Source organism: Rutilus rutilus (assembly GCF_951802725.1).
Source record: "Rutilus rutilus genome assembly, chromosome: 10".
NCBI lineage: Eukaryota > Metazoa > Chordata > Actinopteri > Cypriniformes > Leuciscidae > Rutilus > Rutilus rutilus.
This window is the reverse complement of record NC_140215.1, coordinates 22,026,591-22,049,224: the sequence shown is the minus strand read 5'-3', so window position 1 is coordinate 22,049,224 and position 22,634 is coordinate 22,026,591. Positions and strand designations below refer to the sequence as shown.

The 22,634-nt window shown below is 37.6% G+C and overlaps 1 protein-coding gene across 5 annotated transcripts in view; it reads left to right on the top strand.

The window, feature by feature from the left end:
* thsd7ba (thrombospondin, type I, domain containing 7Ba) overlaps window positions 1-22,634 on the top strand; it is a 202,573-nt gene that overhangs the window by 159,739 nt on the left and 20,200 nt on the right. For all 5 annotated transcript variants that reach the window (XR_014628956.1, XM_084421340.1, XM_084421338.1 and 2 more), the window contains exons 17-22: window positions 10,942-11,075; window positions 11,202-11,355; window positions 14,029-14,170; window positions 15,873-15,988; window positions 16,262-16,379; window positions 21,530-21,675. Coding sequence is in view for 4 of the 5 variants with exons in the window: in XM_084421340.1 (XP_084277466.1) it covers window positions 10,942-11,075; window positions 11,202-11,355; window positions 14,029-14,170; window positions 15,873-15,988; window positions 16,262-16,379; window positions 21,530-21,675 (810 nt within the window). In the remaining variant the exon portion in view is untranslated. The remainder of the gene's footprint in view (window positions 1-10,941; window positions 11,076-11,201; window positions 11,356-14,028; window positions 14,171-15,872; window positions 15,989-16,261; window positions 16,380-21,529; window positions 21,676-22,634) is intronic.

The following is a 22,634-nucleotide window of genomic DNA, read 5'->3' as shown; positions in this document are numbered from 1 at the left end:
CACAGTGAGTCACTCGACAGAGATGAGATTGATATTCTTATCTCGCCTACTCTTGCTGTACAGATGATCAGCCGCTGTGACGGGAATGGGAGGAGGCTGTGTGTGGAGGGATGTCATCCATTCGCTGTGTCTTACTACTGATCTTAAAATTTAACTGTGTGGCCACATGCTCCTGATTCTGCATGACCACCTTAAAACAATTGTGTTATAAGGATGTCAGCATATACTTACTCTCATGTCATAGAGCAGAAAAAGAATTATATATATATAGCAGGTCTAGCCTGCCAAGACCAAATGCATTAACATTGTCATATTCAATAAACTATTCCGAGATAAACTATTAAACTATACCGAGAGGTGTCATGATTTAAATGGGCTTTCATATCTCAAAGAATTAGGCATAAAGCTTTCATAAATGTCGGTGATTCTGTTTCTATCAAAATACAAGTATTATAGTGGTTTAATATTCACTTGGTTGTCTCTTGAATTTGTTATAGATTATCAGACTTTGAAGCCTATTTTAACCCCTTAAAGGGACACTTCACCCATTTGCATTAAGCTTTGCATTGTTAGAAACCCAGTCATACTATTGAATGGTTGTGCAACACTCTCATTTTCCCCTGAGACGGGAGAAATCCGTTATTTACCTCTAACACTTCCTCCTACAATGACGCAAAAATCGTCATTTTGCGTCATTGTAGTAGGAAGTGTAAGAGGGGGGGATTTCTGTTGAGACTACAAGCACTCGTTCCTCATCTTTCCCAGGGGGCGGGACCCGCTCACACTACAGACCTACTACAGATCAGTGGGTGGGACTTTACTCTCTGAAACTGAAAGCAATATCCTCCATCTTGTTTGAAGCTAAGCTAACAGGCGCTGTGGAGACAGATGTAAAGTTATGACAATAGCGGAGGAGAGTACTCAATATGATATAGACTAGAGGAAGAGGATTTCGGAAGTCTGATGCTTGAATCATGTGTTTGTGGCTACCTTTACAAGCCGCATTATAGCGAAGAGCAGCCGAGGCAGAAGACCTGCCTGCCGCGGACGAGGAGCCCGGACTGGCTCGGGTTAGGGCGGACTGGTGGCGCTGGTGATCTCACTATGCAACTACGAACCGCTACGAACACAGAGATAGAGTCCGTCTGTGGCAAAGATGACAATTTCTCCTGGACGAAATCTTTGAATCAGACGAGGACACGGACGTTTGTGTTGTGAACTAGTTTCCTAGTTTCGCACCGCATATGTTCTGACTGAACATCCAGGTACCATGCAATAATTCACCTTTTCGAAAGAAATACAAACGAGGAGTAATGCACTAATGAGTTCGCTAACTAACTAGACATTTTGTGTGAATGTGAAATAAATTTCAAGCTCTGGTGGTAGCTAGCCTTGTAGACGGAAGAGTGATTTCTCTTATAGGCAGATATGCGCTTTCTGGATTAGTGGGAGTGGCTTGCGGAGCTGTGCGATGTGGTGCATTGTGGGAGTTGTTGTCTTTCATACAAATGCGTCCTGAAGTTATTTTTTGTCTTTTCTCGGTCACAAAGGCACCAAATTCAAAATTTCTTTTACATTTCGACTACATATATGACCCACTTTAAATAAAAAACAATGTTCAAATGGGTGAAATGCCCCTTTAAAGGGAATCTTTAAATTCCAATGCTCTGTTAGGTCAGGCAGCTGTTAGGCAGCTGTCCTAGGTTTTAGACAGCCATTTCTTTCTTTTCTTTTTTTTTTTTGATGATGCGTGAACAAGATTCAAGAGCATTTCTGTAACATTGGTACTTCATTACAATGCAGTGGCAGTATGAACCTCATTTAACTCGCTTGTACTCATTTGTGTGAAATAGTCCATGTTTCTGAATTGCTAGTGACATGTAATATTCTGTCTGATTTTTTTTTTCTTTTTTTTCTGGCTATCACTATCACTCTGGCTATTTATGTGTAGGATCCTCATTACTAAGTGTGGCAAATGGTGATATTTCTATCGGATGCAACAGATGCAGCCGTCCTCAGGGCTGGTGCAGTCTCCACTGCAGTTTGAAGTCTGTTTTACCCACAGCGGAGGGCTCGGTGCTAGATTCGCTGTGTAAAGAACATTCTTCTTGCCCACCTCCAGAGCTGGGTACCATATGGTAGTCATCATGTGCGCTGAGGCAGACTGTTCTACTGATGAGATGAGGCTGTGTTCACCAGCCTTGCATAATTTAACAACCTCTGTAAATCTGTGCTTAGAAACCAATCTCCCTATAAAGCATTTCTGCCTCTCCCATAGCTCCTAAATGAAACACGTCTTTAGCTCAAAAGTAGACTTTTAGAAACCATGTTGTCATGCTTTTGTATGCTGTGACTGCTCTGTTTTGCAATATTATATGCACTGCTGCATATGGAAGTATGATGAAAGTCTTGTTAAACCCTCACAAAGACATTGTACTTCTCTGCACACTGATTTTTATCAAATTACAGCATGTAATAACTATAATTAGATTTGTTTACAATTGTACCTATTATCTGCACCATGGTGCAATGCTTTGTGTCTACATTGAACATATTGAGCTGGTGCTCATGCAGATAATCATCTGTGTGTTTTTTTTTGTGTGTTTTTTTTAACTAGCAATAAATATAAATAATAGTAACATTGAAACTTATATTGAAATTAAGTAAGTTTCAGTCTTTTTTTTTCAAAGAGACTGACCATATAAAATAACTCTGAGTTATTCTTTTTAATTTTAAATATTATAGAACAGATATGAAATGGCACCTATTGAAATTTCTGTTGTATTACATAAATATGTTTATGCTGAAATGTCATTATATATATATAAAAAAAAAAATTCCGGGTTTTTTTTTACTCATGAACACTATACCATAAATTTGTGAAAACCAAACATTATGTTTTATTTATATTCATGTGTTGTTATTTTAACTTTCTGTTCTAAAAACGCTAAAAAATATTTCACAAAAATATTAAGTTTTAGTTTTAAACATTTATAATAATATTAAATGTTTCTTGAGCACCAAATCAGTATATTAGAATGATTTCTGCCGAATCACGTGACAATTTTTTTTTTTTAATTGTATGATATTTCACAAAATGTATTCTACATATCAGGGAATAAGTAAGCATAATTTATCAAAATTAATGATATAATTATGTAAATAATGTTGTACTGAAATTTCTCTGTTGTTTGACTGTGTTGAGTTTGAGTTGAATTCAGTAAATTCCTCATCTTGTCATTCCAAATCATATTCAGCATCTTGTTTGTTATGGCCAATTCAGTTCCAAAACATAATCATAAACTGAAAGGAAACCCATTCTTAAATTGTGAATGTTGCCCAACCCTGATAGAAATAGTCTTATAAAAAGGGTTGTGTGTAACACTTCAATGACAAAGCAGTTGTCTGTTGTGGTATTACAGTGACTCTTCAATCTATTTGTCTGTTATAGTGAGTCTTCTGGAGTCTGTTCACCCTTGGTGTGATTGTATAAATATGTCAGATTGGGGGTTCATATGAAGGAAGGCTCTTGAGATTGACCGGTTAAAAGTGTGTGACATTTTCTTTTGTTAACTGGAAACAAGAGTAGAAATAAGCAGACAAAAGCTGCGCTCCCCCACACTGCCGCCTCCATAATTGGTGCAGAGTTCAGCCACTTACAGATGATGATATGTGTCACGGTTTTCGAGTGCATTTCGGGCAAAATATGTTGCTGCTTGCCGGTTATGGCCATAACTGCAGCGCTCTGCCCCCATGCTGAAACAATCACAGCTTCCTTTATCGAATACAACAAAATCAATATGTTTTTCATTTAGGCTTTGCGTGTATATCTGGCATTTCCAACTGTGGGAAAATGTACTGTATTTGTGCTGAGTGGAATGACTAGGTGAAAGAGATGTTATGCTTTGACACTCCCTGTCAGATTGTTGACTTGGAGGTTTGTTTAGCAGAGAGGTCTTTGTAGATTGATGTTTTGATATGGGCAAAAGCTGCTTCACTTCATTAATGAGCGGCCCACAGCGTCTCAACATCTCTCTCACACATTCTCTCAAATGTGTTTGATGCCAAAGGAGCTGTTATTTATCCTGTGAGCTTGAATTGCTCTTAGACTCATTTGTAATCAGCGAACATTTCAACAAGAGGAGGCGTAAAAGGGTGAAAGATTCCTTGCTCGGAGTGACAATGCGAGCATTAGATTAGCGTCATCGAATCTTTATTTATTTCCGCTCAACCAAGGTAGGTGGAATTTGTTTCTGTGGTTTCCGCACAATGTCACCAAGGAGGTTTATAATACCTGTAGAAAGCTATCTGTTTGCATTCCCATCATCTGTGGCATTGGCTGACTCTGCAGCCACAGGAGAAGGAAGACACGTCAAGAATGCGCATTGTAATCCGAACAACTTGAGTAGCCTTCTGAAGCAATTCGATCAAAACTAAAATGGATATTTACTCTTAAATCAAATCAAATAATAGATCAACATATGTATACAGAGCCCAAAATCAAATATGGTGGCACAGCAATAACTCAAACCTCTCGAGTTCATGACGTTAAGTCAGGTGGCCTGGGTGGAACTGTGGTTTCATGGAGTGAATTGAAAAAATTGAGAAAATATTGTTTGAGAATACCAAAAACCAGTCAACAGCAGACCTGATTGTAGCTGGAAACATTGAAACGGCAGGCTTAGAAGATGAGCAGATTTTTGAAGACATAAAAAATTTGTAAAACTCGTGTGATCGGTGTTCACACTCTTGTTCTTCTGCATCACACAGTCGTTCTGATTATGCATATTGTTTGGTCCCTGGTGGTGTGGCGCTCAATTTGCTTTTGGAGTCTTTCCAGCTTTGTGAAAGTCCTCCTCAGTCCAGATGGCCTGCAGTGTTTAGCTGTGTTACAAAGGTTAGCCATCACTTTATCAACTAATTAGAATAACGAAACGAGAACTGCGTGATGATATAAATAATAAATGCTCACTTGTCATCTGATAGCCACGGAATCCCCTTGTTGGGAAAAAAAGGTCAGAAATCTAACTCTGAGTGTTAATCCAATGAAATCTGTATTAGAATGAATAGCTGCTGCTTAATGTTTGAATCCGCAGTGAATTAAGGGCTAATATAAAAGTATGAAAGATATTAATCATGACTTAAAATGTGTGTGTGGAGTCTAAATAAATGAATTACTAGAAAATTGCACGTTAATGAAAATTTCCCATTTTTAAAGAATTTATTGGGCTGAGGCTAGAAAAGAATTAAGATGGTGGTTGTGAATAGTCCACCATACTGAAATGATTCCTGTGAAGACAATTTTGCCTGAAGTGTATGTGATCGTTCCGTAGAGTTTAAAGGAATAGGTCATCATTTACTCACCCTCATTTACAAAAAGATTACATGACTATGGATCATGTGGCAATGGCATTTTCTCATCCTATTTAAACATCTTAAAGAGTTTTTTTCTTCTTGCCATGTCTTGTCACTGGCTGCTTGCTGTGGGGTTTTAAAGGCACTATTTTCTGTAAATTTTTGAATATATTTTTTTAGGATTCTTTTTTTCATAGAAAATCTTTGTAATATTATAAATGTCTTACTGAATAAAAGTATTGATTCATTTAAAAAAAAAAAAAATCTTTAGTTGGACTGTACAATTTAAATTTGACTGGGGGAAAAAAGAGAGTAATTTTTAAGAATGTTTACACTGCTTTTTCCTATTTGATAAAAAAATAAAAATACAGTGATGATCAGACTGTCAAGCTCCAACAAACACCATGAAACTATAGTCGATATAAGTCAGGCTATATTTCAACTCTTCAGAGGCCGTAATAGCTTTGTGCAAGGAACAGAAGGAAATTAATTGTTCTTGACTGAAAATCTAGCCATCTGCCATCACTCTCATATCTCTCACACTTCTGCAAGAAACACAGAAGTAATACGACATCAGGGTGAGTGAATGTTAACACATTTAGCTTGTCCCATCCCACTGATATTTTATTGGCAGCTGTAAGTTAAATTTGCGTCTTCAAATATTGTTTTAAAGCTTGAGTATGAGTAGTACACTAGTTTGGTACGTTGTGACATATTTTTTGGGCCCTTTAGCCCACAGGTACATCCTACGATCTCATCCTTTTATTTTGCTTAGTATCAGCGTTTTAATATCAGAACATCATCTTAAGTGTATTTGAAGCCATCACTGAGGTAACATTTATCTCGCTGTGTTTCAATGCACCCTGATTGTTTTGTCTGATTCCAGGGGCCAGGAGACAGTAATGGCCCAATCTGTTTGAAGTTTGAGTCAGGCTGTGACACTTAAAGAGATTTATAGAGCTGAGAGATGCCTGCTAGGCTTACAACTTCTGTCTCTGCTGCTGGTGTAAACGCTGCTCTCATGTTATGGCTCTGTGTGTTGGTGTAAGTGTGTGTTGTGCATATATTACAAGCACTGTGGATGCCATGCTCAGTGTTTGCATTGTGCTCTTTAAGCACTGCTTTGACCTACTATGCTTGACAGTTTTTTTATGTCTCTTTTACGAGTATTTTGTCATTAGCCAGTATGTATGAATGATATGATATCAGTTTGACTTTGCATGATAAAATATCTTATTACAATTTTGTATATTATATTTTATATATTATGTATCATATTAAAATATTTGTCTTTATAGTCTATATAATATAAAAAATCCATAAGTTTAAATATTTTTTCAATGTTTCATAATTTTTTAATGTTCATTATTGAATATTAACATCTGTATTTATAATATTAAAACCTTTGAAAATTTTGAACAAAAGATTATTCTTGGTATTTCAGCATTCTGAAACTACGGAGCCCCTAAAGGGACGTGGTGGTGGTGGTGGAAATAAATTGGAATGGGAGAAAAAAATATTTTTCAAATCTTTTGCATTCCCCTGAGAAACTTTGCATTCCCTCGCAAAGATATTTGCGTTGCCACGCAGAAACTGTTGTGAGCTCGGACAGACACTTCCTGTTTAATATCCCGCTGGCAGTGTTTCGGACAGCTCATTACGTTATCTATGGAGCGGTTCATAGCGTCTGAACGTGGACTCAAATATAAAGATATGTGGTCAGTCCTTAGGAGTTCAGTAAAGTTGGCAATATATTCACAGATTCGAACTTCCCAGATCAATATATTTGTGAGCTAAATGTTGTAAACACAAATGACACCTATTTACCATCATAGTAATGTAGACAACGAGCTACAACCAAAGTTTCTTCAAAACAAGCTTTATAAACAGGCTAAGCAGGCGGCTGAGAGACAAGTCTGAATATGGGACCGTCTGCAAAGTGCAAAACCCAAAACCCTTTTGCACATTATTATGAAAATTATTCAATAACTTCACTGTGACACACTGTACTGTCACCAAATTCAGTTCACACATTACTGCTCTCCTGCTGGATATACTACAACAGTTTTTGCGAGGGTACGCAAATATCTTCGTGAGGGAACGCAAACGTTTTTCGAGGGAACGCAAAGGGTTTGCGAGGGAATGCAAAAGATTTTTTTTTTTTTTATTCTCCCATCCCAAATTTTTCCCACCACAATGTCCCTTTAGGGGCTCCGTATGAAACAGCATTTGGAGATTTCAAAATTAATTAAAGCCTTTGTATTTGATACAAAATATCAAGCTAATTGTCATCTGCATACAAATAATCCTTTTCTCAAAACGTAAGTTCACTCAACCATTGATGTAGTTTATCACATTAACCATGCAAGTGTCCCAATACATTTTGTCTTATTTTACAGTATATCTATTTTTATCATTTAAACTTGTTTTTTTTTTCTTGTAAATTGAATTTTGAATTTCTGAAATGCCACTTTAGTTTGGATATTTTGCATGTAATGCTATACAATTGATACATTTTAATTTTGTCTTATGTGTCCAAACACGTTTTGGGGTCACTGTATTGGTCCATTTCTAGGAACTGCACCTCAAGGGGAAAAATAATAGAAGTTTTAGAAGATTTAAATCATTTTTTCAAAATTTTCCCTTCAAACATTTTATTTATTTCCTAGACTTTGCGGCATCTGCAAAATAAATGAATAAATGGTCTCCTAAAAAAACTCCTAGACTTATACATTTCCACAGCTCATATTGTTTTTTGTCTTCTGAAATTTCTTGGAAAGATATTTTTGCAGTTTTTTCAGCAGAACAATCCACAACGCATTTAATAAAAGTCCAACCCACTGAAGAGATATGTCTATCCCTCACACCCTCGCTTTCATTCCCATTAAAAATCGAAGATGGCGCTGCTGTGAATAAGGTCTGTTGATGCAATTTAGAGAGTTAATTATATTTTCAATCTGTCAGCTTACCATGGACATTACTGTCTTCATCTTCATCCCTCATATAAACATAATTACACACACTCCGAAAGACAAAGCCAGACAAGCTGCATTCAATTTCTTCTGTACGTTATAATCTGTTGAAGGTTAGTCAGTCCAGACAGCTATAAACACAGGAGAAGTTAAATCTCAAAACTAATATATATATCATTTCTCTTCTCTCTCCTTTGCTTGTCATGCACTGCTAATACGGACATCTTCAAAGGCTCAGGTCAGTGCCTCATTCTGTGTTTCTCCCTGTGCATCTGTTGACCCCACTGCCCCCGCTAGCCCCCGTGGCCCCAGCCGTCCTCCGAATAAGAGGAGCGCTAGTGTATTTTGATCATGGGCTGACTGAGATTTGAATTAGTATGAGGTACATTTTCATGTCGTCTCTGGCCCTTCGACTGACATTTGAGAAGGATCAGGGGACTTCATTATCCAGCCCAGAGTACCTGCATCCTCCAAGAGGTTACAGGAACTGACCTGTGAGCAGCGTAGCTGGTTTATTTTGCTTAAAATATTACCTCCGCTTGAAAGCTAGGCAGTGAAAGTCGCCGTGAAGGAGGAACGAATCCTATATTTGTGCTATTTAAAGAACAGATCGGAGCGCTTATCTGAATGTGTTTTAACTGAGCGCCTTCTTTGCATTGTAAAAGTCAGACGACAGGTTGGATGTTTATAGTAGCTTTATAGGAAAAGTGTAAGGCACGCTGTAAAACTGACTTTCCTTGTTAATTGCTTTTACATAAAATCATTTGCTGCTGATGTCGAGTGTTGCTCCATTAATGGTTGTTTCTTAACGTGGCAATTTCATTTCTTGATGTTGTCATGTTTCTAGAACTTGATATTTGTCTATGTTAATGAAATTAGCCCTTTTTTAATGCTTCAGTAGATTTATTGCCAATTTCATTCATCATCTTTTCACTCACTTCTGACGTCTTGAGCATCGTCTTAATCATTTGATTATTGTAATTGGAAATTCAATGACACTCATTAAAAGAGAGGAGAGGAGACGAGGAGAGACGAGAGGAGACTAGAGGAGAGGGCTGATGGGGCTTTTAGCAGCTGCAGGGCCAGATGGGATATTTTGAGAGGGTGCGTTTAGGTGCGTGCGTATCCCCTTCGGGAGGAAGCCATAATTGTACAATCTCAGTTGTTCACTGTGTTTTCATAAGGCATGTTGTTACAGAGTTTGCTGCCAGTTTTAATGCCAAGTATTTTATAACTGCAGTGTTTGGCTTCTGGACTCATTTGTAAATGAAATCATGTCTACTGAAGTTAATAAGCGGGAGAACATCAAAAAGCCTGCTACAAGCATCTCGCCAGTCATCCGCCATCTTTACAACCTGAAGAAATGGGAGCATAATGAGAATAGACACACATCTGACGCAAATGAAAACAATGCTGTGAGAGACTGAGGACAACATCATGTGGCATTCATTTGATATAAAATAACAGAAACAAGTGTAATGTTTGCAAGGCTTGATTTTGTTGAAAAGAAATCGACTGGATCATGAAAAGTGGGTATTTCGTGCGGCCAAACCTGAATCCAAGTTTATAGTGGATTGTGGAGGACTATTCTCCTCCTTAAACAAACCTGATTTTTTGACCATGGAGGTTAAAGGTCAAGCTATTTGGCTACTGTACAGTTCCTCCAGGATTAATACAAATTCAACCAAATGGTGCACTATTTGTGTGCCAAACAGTTTAAATAAAGGTGTTATAAAAAGAAAGAAAAGCTCTGATTTGAGGCTCCATGGCCCATTTGTAATATGTAATATTCCTAAGTGATCCCTCCAAGCATTAATCACTGTTTTTCCAACCTGTTCACTTTAAAACTGCATGAGAGAATTTTCAGAGGCTTTTTGTTAAGCACAGCTGACAAGATGAAGGTTTATAGGCTAGAGGTTCATTGTTTGTATACATAATGCTTAATATAATGAGAATTAATCCTCATAGTCTTATCCTCGTAATGCCTGATTTCACCAGTAGATTAAAGTACATTATTTTATGCGCATTTAATATTTCAAATGAATGAATTTACTGACAATACTAATTAAAGATGTAAAAAATTGCAAAAACAATATTACAAAAATAGAGAATAGCAATTGATTATAGTAAGTAAACTTTGTCTGTCAGTAATACCAACTACTGTATATACTGTATATGTATGTATATATGTATGTATATTTATATATATGATTATTGGTGGGTTTTAATTAAAAAAGCCATTTCAGTCAAAAGCTAAAAAAAAAAAAAAAATTGAAATCCTGGTGGGGCTTATTGGCAAACATCTTTCTCCCAGCTTAGGTGAATAAGAAGTGGATAAAGTTATTACAAGAAGACTATTGAACAGACTGTACTTCCATCCCTCACAGCTTTGTTTTTGTTTGCATCAGATTAAAGATGGCGTCTACTCTGACTAATGTCTACTGGGAATCTCATAAATATAAAAACGATTTACAAGATTGCTTACATTTCTTTTTGAATATATTCCAGCTTTTCTGGTTCACTTTAACCACCTGGATGTGTGATCATCAAGCTTCAAAATTTAAATGAATTTTGCTGCAATCATTTGATTATGGCTGTCTCTGTGTGTCTGTAGGTGTATGAGGCTGTACCCTGTCAAAGCGAGTGTGGTCAGTACGAGTGGGTAACAGGCCCCTGGTCAGTCTGCACCATCAACACAGTGGACGAACTGCCATCCTGTGGAGAGGGTGTCCAAAGCCGCAAGATCCGGTGAGCAAGGACACATTCTTACAGAGTAAACCCCATCACAGATGCTTTTCTTAGGGGTCACGACCCATTCCGGTCTGCCACCCTTGTCCTCCACATCCTCATTCTGTTGTTCTTTCTGTGTGACAGGTGTGTTAGGCGTGTTAGTGGGGATCCGGTTAGCAGTGTGAACGAGACCCTGTGTGACCAGGAAGAAATCCCTCCCCAAGCTCAGACCTGCGTCCTGCCATGCCCTGATGACTGTGTGATGTCCCAGTGGAGTCAATGGAGCACCTGTTCAATAGTAAGACGTCCTTTTTGTCTTGTGCTGTATCCTGAAGGCACAATTTTAAAATTCAGCAACATTGTTAGCTGACCCTGATGCATAGACCAGCATACAGAGGCCCCAAAATGTATTTGCACACTTTTGGATTATTAAGCTAAGAGAGCGATAAGCAGATAATTATTTTCATGTTATGGCTGATAACTGATAAATAGCATATATTTACACTACCGTTCAAAAGTTTGGGGTTGGTAAGACGACTTAATGTTTTTAAAAGTCTCTTATGCTCACTAAGACGACATTCATTTGATCAAAAATACAGTAAAAGCAGTAATATTGTGAAATATTAGCCGCTTTTCCATCGTCTAACCAAACCTTTCTCATTGCTTAACTTAACATCGTGTGCCGATCCGGCCCAGCCGGTACGGATATGGTTTAATTAATTTTCCACTGTGGGGGCTGATAACGGAGCTCTTTGGAATGTAATACAAATACATCATGCGTTTTCACTACACGCATTCGGATGCACGAATTCTGGGCCGAGAGCTTTTTGTAATCGTGCCGTACCGTACCAGTTTCCTCAAGTGGAAATATAATCACAACTGTTCCTTGCCATTCTTAGAGCCGTTCTGCCCGACGGTGGAAAAGCGGCTTTTGTTTACGATAAAATAAGTAAGAAACATTCCGTATTATTATCAATGTTGAAACCAGTTGTGCTGATTGATATTTTTTGTGGAAACTGTGATAAAAAAATATGAAGGATTATTTTATGAATAGAAAGTTTAAAAAAAAAAACGCATTTATTTGAAATGTAAATCTTTTGTAACTATGTTAGCCTTTATGGTCACATTTGATCAATTTAGTACATCCTTACTGAATAAAAGTATTAATTACTATTAATACACATTTAATTAATCAGTGTTTGGCAGAAGCATCTTTACCAATAGCTAACTGCTTCAAGAACAGCAACGTTACTACCTCACTACTGAGAAATGTCATATAACCTTTCAGCTGTGAAACTATTTTACTGATAAAGTCGTGGGGCAGCGCTGACAAGAAGTTTGTGCGCGCTTGTACAATAGTGTGTGTCTGTACAATATGTGTATGGGAGAGAGAGAGGGAGAAACAGAATGCTTTTAAAATGTAATTTCATGGGGAAAACGTGGAAATAGTTTGTCATTATATATGTATGTATGTCGTTATATATATATTTGCTTGATCATTGTGGGTTTTGGTTCATTTGCTGTTGTAGGCTGTAAGGACCTTGTAACTGAAATTGTTTGGCGAAGTGATATTGAACTATAATGCGGTCGAGACCTGCCTGGAGCTACTTTAGCTGTGCATTTACTGAAAAATAATTGCACACCTTAGAGCGTTCGTCAGCCAATCTGAATAATGTATTTAACAGTCCTGGAGTATAACTGTTAATAAAATATATTGACCAGTACTACATATCCATTATCAGACCAAACTGGTACCAATATAATGTATGCATCTCTAGTACTAAAGTGTATTTTCAGTTATCCTTAAGTTTACACATGTATCCCAGCAGATTAACACATTAACTGTGGTCATGTTCCACTAAAATTTGATCAGCATAAACTAGCATAGAGATTCATACTGCTCTAAGCAGTTTTTAGAAAGATTGCTGTGTTGATGTTTTGTAGGTGAAAATTATGCACTGGTGTTTATGAGCTCATAAAAACATGCCTCTTGAGAGATCATTTCTGTCTGTGAATTAAGAACAGAAACGTTTTACAGTATATTTTTGCAAGATTCTTTCTCAGCCCGGGCCATGACATAAGACAGTGTCAAGATGTTTTGCATCCATTTGAATATTTCAAATGAATGCTGCCTCGCAAGTCAAATCTTCATACAGTTCTCCAGAGTTCCTGCGGCGAAATATCAAACGGTGAATATGGAGACAAGTGAAATCAGTATGCAGATGAACCTCCAGTAGTAATGAAGCATTTGTTATTCTAATTAATGTTGTGCATAAAAAGTTACCCTAGATACAATTTGCCATCGGGCCACTGACTCATTGATGTGCAAACAGCTCTTCAATTCGCACTCAACAAATCAGAAACAAACTGGATGAGTTATCCTGGCTCGGCCCAACCTACACAAGACTGCCAAACCATTTCAGCATAATTTGGTCTCTACGCTAATCACATTAGATCGCAATTCTACCTTGTACGGTCTCAGTTCCAAGCAATGTTTGTTCTCTTTGCTTTGTCAAAGCGCTCAGCCAGCATGCCGAACATGTCAAACACCACTGTTCGGTGATTGAGCTTGTTTAATTGGTTTCAGTTTTACATAATTATGAAATGTTCCCAAAAAACCTGGGTGCACAGTTATATGGCACGAGCCGAATAGAGCTCATGCCGATGATCTCCCTCCCCAATAGTGAGATACATGGACGTGGCCAGCTAGCCGTTTAAAGGGTCTCATTAGCGTCTGACATTGATGGAGATGCAGATTAGTTGCTGCCTGCAGCCTAACAGCTTCTAACAGTGCACTTAGCATTGCAAGACCATGTGGCTGCCTGACTGCTGTGGTTTTTTTTGTTTTGTTTTCACAATGCAGCCAGTGTGACACCGCACAGCAGGAACTTGCCCGTGTATATGCATTTTTTTTAAATAGTGTGCTTGGTGTCAAAGCCCCCATTGACAATTTAACTGTATTTATTTGTAGCCATGTGACGAAAGCACAGCGCGGATGAGGACGAGACACATGCTGCGCCCCCCGGTGGCCGACAGAGTGTGTCCAGACAGTAACCAGACAGAGCCCTGCAACCTCAACAGCACCTGCTTCAATTATCACTACAATGTCTCCAGTGGGTTTCTCTCATTCTGCTTGACACAACATTGAATATGACTTGGGCATCTAATGATTGTTGCGTGACAGGTTCACTTCAACAGCACATTCTAAAGCAGTGGTTCTCAACCTTTTTCACTCAAAGGCTATATAACACAAGAAATATCTGGTATTTTTTGCTGTAATTATGACACACATGCATCTATTGATAAAAGTGGCAAAAAGGACAAAGAGAAGTTACAAGGACAGCTTCCCTAAGGCAATCTGATAAAGTGCCTTTATCAAGAACACAGTGATTGCTCAGGGATCTGCCCTTGCAAGGTTCTAACCGGCAATCTTTTGGGCTTCAGTCCAGATCTTTAACCAGCAGGCTACGCCAGCCATAGAAGGAAAACCTTCCAGTTGAGTACTGGGAGATACTATCCACTGTAGTACTAATGGGAACATGACTACATTTCCCCTCACAATTCCAGGTTTTTAGTAGATATGATGTGTAGGGTGAGTTTCCAGTTCAAGTAAGATCAGGGCTCGTACTCTTCCTCTCTCCTTTATGTTGCTCTCTCGTGAGAATTTGAACTTCTGAACTGATGTAAATTCACTGCTTTAGATTGTCTGGTCGCCTGCAGCCACTCCATGCCATCCATATTGATCTTACCAGGGCATTTGCACATGTGAAGGATCTTCCTATAAAGCAGATAGAAACTAATTCTCCAGATAGACCCTAATGAAGGAAATGGGCATGGAGATATGAATGAGATTATAAGCGCTTTCTTGCACAGAGACCATGAAATCGCTGATCATATCAATACTGATACTGCTCCTCGAAGCCATTCGACTGATTTAGACAGATTAGCATCATAAAGACGGCCTAACTTCTGCCTTCAGATCACAGTGCGTCTCACTACTCTACTTTGCCATTTCAAAGACATTAGCTTAATCACAATTTGCATATTTCTACGAAAACTACACTATCGTTCAAAAGTTGGTAAGATTGGGGTTGGTACGTTTTTTTAATGTCTCTTAAGTCTCTTAAGCTCACAAAGGCTGTATTTATTTGATCAAAATAAAGTGTTGTTGTGAATTATTACAGTTCAAAATAACAGTTTTTTTAATGTAATTTATTCCGAATTTAGCATCATTACTCCAGTCTTCAGTCACATGATCCTTCAGAAATCATTCTAATATGATGATTTGGTGCTCGAGAAACATTTCTTAGTGTTATCAAAGCTAAATATTTGTATGTAACCTGTGATAATTTTTTCATGATTCTTTGATGAATAGAAAGTATTATTTGAAATAGAAATACTTTGTAACATTATCAATGTTAATGTTAAATAAGTCATTTCTTTCTTTTTTTTTTAAATACTGACCCCAAACTTTTGAATAGTAGTGTACATATGTAATAATATGTCATTTTAAATATGGAGTGGGCCATTATGACAGTATTAAAATAGTCTTGATATAGCATCAGACAACACAAGGGGTTGTGTACAATATCAAAATTTGTGTGTGTTTGAGTGTACTTTGATGAAACACACTACTCCTGATGTTGCATATAATGTAGAATGGATAAGTATGCAGTATGCACACTGTTATTCAGTCATGAATAGACATTCATAGGAATTGAAATGCTGTGTACAGAAATGTGAAATTAGATTGACACTTTGCTCTGACATTTCCTGTATGTGTGTGTGCTTTTGTACCCTTTGGTTACGGGTCAGGCTGGAGCACCTGTCAGCTGAGCGAACATGCCATCTGCGGCCAGGGCACGAGGACACGACTCTTAGATTGCGTCCGCAGTGATGGCAAAGTGGTGGATTTGAGTGTGTGCGAGGAGGTAACCTTCATTTCCTGCCACTCCTCTCAGAACAAGTGTTCTCTGAGGGGGAATTAAGCACTGTGGGATTGTATTATGTCCTTCAACTGCATGCACTGCAAATCAGCCATGACTGTCCATTAGCTCCCTACAGTATTGCTCCATATCCAGAAAATGATACTTTCATTGAAGTCTTTTACAGTAATAGCCCCTCATTGGCTCACAGTTGGTTCATCAGACAGAGATTGTGTGTGGTGAGGGGACATGGGGTTAATGCCTGTCCCGCTGTTTTAGCTGGGCCTGCCTCAGCCGTGGAGACTGGCGATGAACTGTGTGGTGGACTGTCCCTTTAACTGCATCCTGTCTGACTGGGCGCCCTGGACGGAGTGCTCACACACCTGTGGCAGTAAAGGTGAGTCACAGCATGTAATCATACATAAGAAGAAGCCCATTGCTCTGTGAGTACACTGTTGCATAAAGCAGGGGTTTGCTAACGTTTTATGTCAGGAGCCCCCAAATATAATGATCCCCTTGCGACGGAATTATGATCCCTTTTTAAAATATAAAAGCTGCTAGATATTATAATGCATAAAAAAAATAAAAAAAAGGTTTCTGTGTGAGAAAAATATTGATGTTATAAAGACAGCCTGTTGTTGGCTTTTATATTAGCATTGTACTAATAAAAAAAATTAAAAAAAATGCTTTTGATTCAATAATACATGTAATAAAAGTAAAAAAACCTGATTCAATTTAAATGTGCACTACAGTTCAAAAGTTTGGGGTCAGTTAGATTTAATCTTTTCAAGAAATTGACACTTTTATTCAGCAATGATGCTTTAAATTGATGGAAAATTTAAGTCTGTTTCAAAATGTTCTATATGAGATCAATTCTGTTCTTTTGAACTTTCTGTTCATCAAAGAATCCTGAAAAACATGATCACGGAATCCACAATTCATTATATTACAACTCATTCATTGTATCAGGTGAATTCTGGAGAAATTCTGGAGCTGGAATTTAGTTCCTTGGATTGTAGGAGACATCCAAAACAAAATTAGGAATGTTTAAAATAGTGTAATAGGGGCACTTTAACATAAATTAAAATAGTATTTCCACATTATTACTGATCTAAATGTATTTTTGATTAAGTGAATCCATGGTGAACATACAGTAAGAACTTTCTTTCAAAAACCTTAAAAATCTTTTGAATGGCAGTGTATTTTTTATTGCACTTTTGGTACAATAAATACAATTCCAGGTTGCCTTCCCATGACTGATTTTGCATTTGACTCCAAACATATACAGACTGAATTTCATAATTTCTAAAACTGCATATACTGTAAATTTGTTAAGTGCTTTTTGCAGAAGTCAAGAAACCTACTGTAAGTTGAAGCCCAAAACGGCTATCATTTCAGTTTTGAAGAGCAATCAGAACTATTAAGAAGGATCATGGGGAAACATGCATACAAATTACAGTTCACAATAATATTTAATGTTCTTGTGCAGCTGACATATTTTAATTTACACGCAACCTACAGTAACCCACAAACCTGCACACTCGAGTTCCATGGAGATAAACCCTCTGCTTGCTCTTGGCTCACACTATCAGGTGGTGTGCATTTACTTTGCATTCATTAACATGCCATGTCGGAATCCCTTTTTAATTATGGATGTTATGTCATGAATCATATTTAAGGATCGGCTTACAGGTTAATGACTCTTGGTTATGAAACCCTTGCTTTCCTGAACACGCCAAATGATTTATCAGTCAAAGGGAAATATTTATTTTATCCATTAGTGTTCTCAAAATTGCAATTGTTAATTCAGAGTTTATTGCCCTGTTTGGCTGATTGAACGGTGTCATTGCTTGATGCGATAAAAAAAATAGGCTAATTACTACTCTTGAGAGCAGCCCGGGTCCCTATTGTTCAAATGACACAGCTCCTTAGGAGTTCAGCTGACTTTTCTCTTAATAAGAGACGTTCAACACAATATTCATTCAGCTTCCTATCTCGGGCCAGGCAGTTTACTTTTTAAATCCAAAGGGATTTCTTCAGGCGTTGCAAACAGGAAGTTCTCAGCATGTTTTTGCAAGCTGTGAGGGCTGGAAGAAGAGAATTTTCTGTCTGTGTCAAAGCAGTGTTATCTCTTGTGCACCTCGCTAGGGACCGAGAGTTTGGGGTTCATTATCTGTTGTCTATATACATAGAAATTTAATGCATCTGGCAGTGGAGCTCAGGAGACCCAAACAATTCTGTGCTTTTCTCTTTTCTTTCTTCTTTCTAACACTCATTTCTCCCTGTTCCTGCCCCAACCCTTCCGTCTCCCTACAGAATCGAGTGGAAATATTTCCACTGTCATATCACGTCATTTTAAGGGCTTCCTCATCTGGCTGGAGTGCTTCTGTTTTAATGAATGACGTCCTTGAAGCGGCCAGCTGTAGAGGCAGTTCTTGAAGGCAGCATTTGATGAGCAGTTATGTTGTGCTGTGAATGTAATTTAAGTTGTTGTTTTTTTTTTTTCATGTTTAATGCTCGACTGGAAGGAGGGCTTTTTACTGTCAAACTAACTGGAGTGCAATTCAGTTAAGATGTACATTGATGAAGTGTCTGTATTTTAGAGTTTTCTTGAGAATTTGGGTGAATGGAATGATGGGCCCCCAAAAAAATTTCGTCTGAAAAGCCTTTTATTTGCCACTCGAGTACCCTGCTAGAATCTCATGGTCATCATCTTAAAATCCAATAATGCTTTTTATCTTAACCCCCGTCATTCCATTAAAATAAGTGAGGACAGTGGATGGTAGATGTTGTGTTGGAACAGGAAGCCCCTACCTTGTTCTAAGCTTCAAGACTACCAGTTCCCATGTGTATTGAGAATGTTCTGTTCTTTCCAACGCTAATGTGTTGTCGAGCAGGCTGAGAGGTGTCATATATAGGGACCTTCTATATGTCCCTGCTGCGTTAAAAGGGATAGTTCATCATTTACTTACCCTCATGTCATTCTGTGGAGCACAAAAGTAGATTTTTTGCAGAATGTACAAACTGCACCCTTCCATACACAATGAAAGTGAATGGTGACTATGTGCTGTCAAGCTCCTATAAGTATTATTGTGCACTGTGCAAAATACCAAGTCTTATGATGTCGTATGATAAGATGTGTGTGAGGAACAGAAAGAAATTAAAGTCATCATTCACTCGAAATCTTTCTGTCCTCCATTACTCTCAAATCTCATTTGCATTTACAGGTGTTTCTGTACCTTTGGACACTTCTGGCCCCGTGGACTTGTAGAAAAACACACTTTAAATAACACCGTTATTCAGGGCTCTAGAGTGCGACCAAATTTTGTAAGTGTGCGACTAACATTTTTCCTAGGTCGCACCGGTGCACCTAACGTCCTCGCATCCGCTGCCTCTGCACGAACGTTTGTTGGCGTTTGTTCTCCTTTGACGGAACTCACACTCTTCTCTCACGCGATGCCACAGCTCGCACAACACGACAGCCCTGCTTAATGAGTGACGACGGAGGACAGAATTAAACATTCAAACGTAGCCTGGTTACACTTAAGGTCTGTTATATTAGTCTGATTTTATTTTAAATTTCGGCTTCCAAAGATTATAAAAAATAATATATTGAGGTAACTTAAAACCATTAAAAACTATCTACGCGCAACTTCTTCCCTTCGCAGCATTACGCTGTCATTTCTCCCTAAAACTCAGAATCAGAATCAGCACGATCGGTGATTGTTGTAAATGCAGTCTAGCTACTGTTGCTAAATTGCGGGACGCGTTTAATAATTGAAAGCTATTAAAAACACAAAAATCTGCGCAAGAGATGTTGTTCGCATGGCGGCGCGCGCTCCGAAACAGTCCGAGACAAGCAAATTATACTTTCGGTTTCATGTGCAGATTGTGCGCGTCTAAACGATCAATTGTACACAAAAGCGTGTCAAAATTACCGGCTTTGAGATTCACTAAAAACAGTTTATGTCTTAAATGGACGTAGTTATGGAAACAGTTGGGAGAATATGGTGCATCAGTAGCCTATTAGAGCTGCACCCGGTCTTAAAGGGGCCGCAGTCTAATAAACATGCTGACGATTGCGCCATTACTGCAAATCAAACAACAAGAGAAAAATCACTCACAGCTCTCGAAAGAATAACTTCAGCTTTAATAAGCATTAATCTATTTATGATAAATTTTACAGTGTTATTTTACATTTTATTACTTTATTAGATTTCTTTTTAGACCATGCCTGAACAGTAGTAGGCCTTCCTGAAATTAAAGCACTGTGTAGGCCTATATAAAGTGTATCTTTGTTTAATTGTTTATCTTTTGTTTATCTATTGTTTATCTTTGTTTATTATATATAAAACAAAAAGAACCATAAGAATACAGTTAAAGTACTGTATCGATAAGCAGTATCGGTAAGAGTAGGAATACCGTTAATAATTGTGCTTCAAAAAATAAATAAAAGTTTTTACCTACACCTTCTTGTTTAAATTAATTTACATAATATATATGAATGTGTATAGAGCGTGATAAAAAGGTGACCTTAAAATTGTGGCGTTAAAGGTGATACATCCGAGGAAAAATTTGGGTGCACCCAAATTTTGTGCTGGTGCACCTAAATAAAAAAGTTAGGCGCACCAGTGCAACCAAGGCAAAAAGTTAGTCTGGAGCCCTGCCGTTATTGTTATATGTATGTATGTATTGTGTTTAATAGCATTCTTTTCTTTTGTGAAAATGACAGTCATAGAAATGTTTAAATTAATTTCAATATTTTTTTTTCAGCAGCTTCTTTTTTTTTCTTTCTTTTTTTTACAGGAAAAGAAATCCTTTTTATGTGCCACATTTTAGAATCATTGTTAATGGTTCAATAGCTGAATTAATTTGTAGAACTATGGTACATTTACAGTTTTTTAATATATTCATTGGAAAGAAATCTGTTGCCTCAAAATTGATTATAGATCATAAAATGTTATCTTAATTTTTATATATCCTAATGATATTAAAAACATTTGTCAGTTTGCCAGACATCACTAAATATACTGCTGTTCAATTAAAACAAATATGTAATATTTATAATATGTTTTCAACATTTTTAGAATAAAATAGTGAACTCGTTTGTCTTATTGCAAAGCTATTGCATAGAATTGTATGTATCCAAAATAAATAATCTATATAACTGATACACAATAAAAAATATTCAGTAAAAAAAAAAAAAAAACTTCTTAGACAAAACTGTTCATTGTGGTGGAAATTACGTCACAACTGATATTAAAGTATAGTTTTAAACATTCTTAAACCGGCCTGGACCAACATGAAATTCATGCCGGTGTAATATGGTTTTTGGGGAATCTCTTAACAAATTACTGTTTCTGTCTATTCCTGCACTGTACAGCTGATAAATATTTCAGCTATTCAACGTGTGAATAATGCATTAATCCACAGCATTGTCCCAAGCTGCTAAAGTGCGCACTAATGCAGGCTTGATGTATTTTTAGCAATGCCATATTTTTATACAGTGCATTCACAGATGTCTCTTCATTTGCGTCTCTGTTGCAGGTGTTATGGCTCGCTCTCGCACCGTGTTACAGCAGGCTCATGAGGAGGGACGCCCGTGTGCCTCCCAGCTCTCCCAGACCAAACCATGTCCCATCAGCCCCTGCTACACGTGGCTTGTGAGCGATTGGTCTGCCTGCAGAGTGGAGGTAGAACCTGGGCAAAAATAATTGGAGCTGCATCTATTCTGCATTTACTGGTTATTGCATATCACCTAACCTGAGGGCATTCAGTCCATGTTTCATACGATCAAGTGGTGTTGAGACCATCCGCTCGGCATGTCTGTCTGGTACTGGCATAACTCTGGAGTTCTTTAATTGAATTTTGTAGAAATTGCATGCGCACATGGCGAGTTTGTTTGTGAGAGAGGAACTTTATGTCATTGAGACGTGAGGTAACTGCTGATTAAAATCATGCTGGGATCCACAGTCTTATCATTAGAGGAGAACAGTGGCAGAGTTCAGATTTTCATCGCCTCTTTTCTGCTTTTCTCTCCTCTCTTTTGTATCTGAGAAGGATTTTAATTGTACGTCTCGGGGTTTTGCGCACGTCCCTAGAGTCGTGCTTGCCCAGATCAAAAGCTGTCCTCCTCACGATATGAACAAAAGAAACGTTGCACACTTTTAACATGCACTTATGTGCTCTCTTTGGTGCTTGGTGTGATGGACACTTTCATATTCATAAACATTATTACATTTCTATGATATGTGTGAGATGTGTGACAACTCAGCTTTGCTTTTTATTTGTAGTTTGTATTAGTATTACATATGTTTCTAGAGACAAGCTAAGCCACATATCTGAACAAATGTGATTAGCATAGTTAACATTTGCGATGCAAATTATGTTTAAATGAAAAACAATATGTTTGAATGTAACACATGCAATAACCACAGGAAGAAATTTGATCTTGAGGTTAAACATTCAACAAAAAAAAACTTAATGGAAAAGTGAAGGTAAAAGTGTTGTAAGTGAAAACAAAGCTGCAAGAAATCTTATTTTTATCAGTATTTTGTATTTTGTATTTTTGGTATATTTACTTAAGCAAAATTGTGTAAGCACAAATTATGTCATGAAACTCAAATATCAGAGTTGAAGGCACCTTGATGTA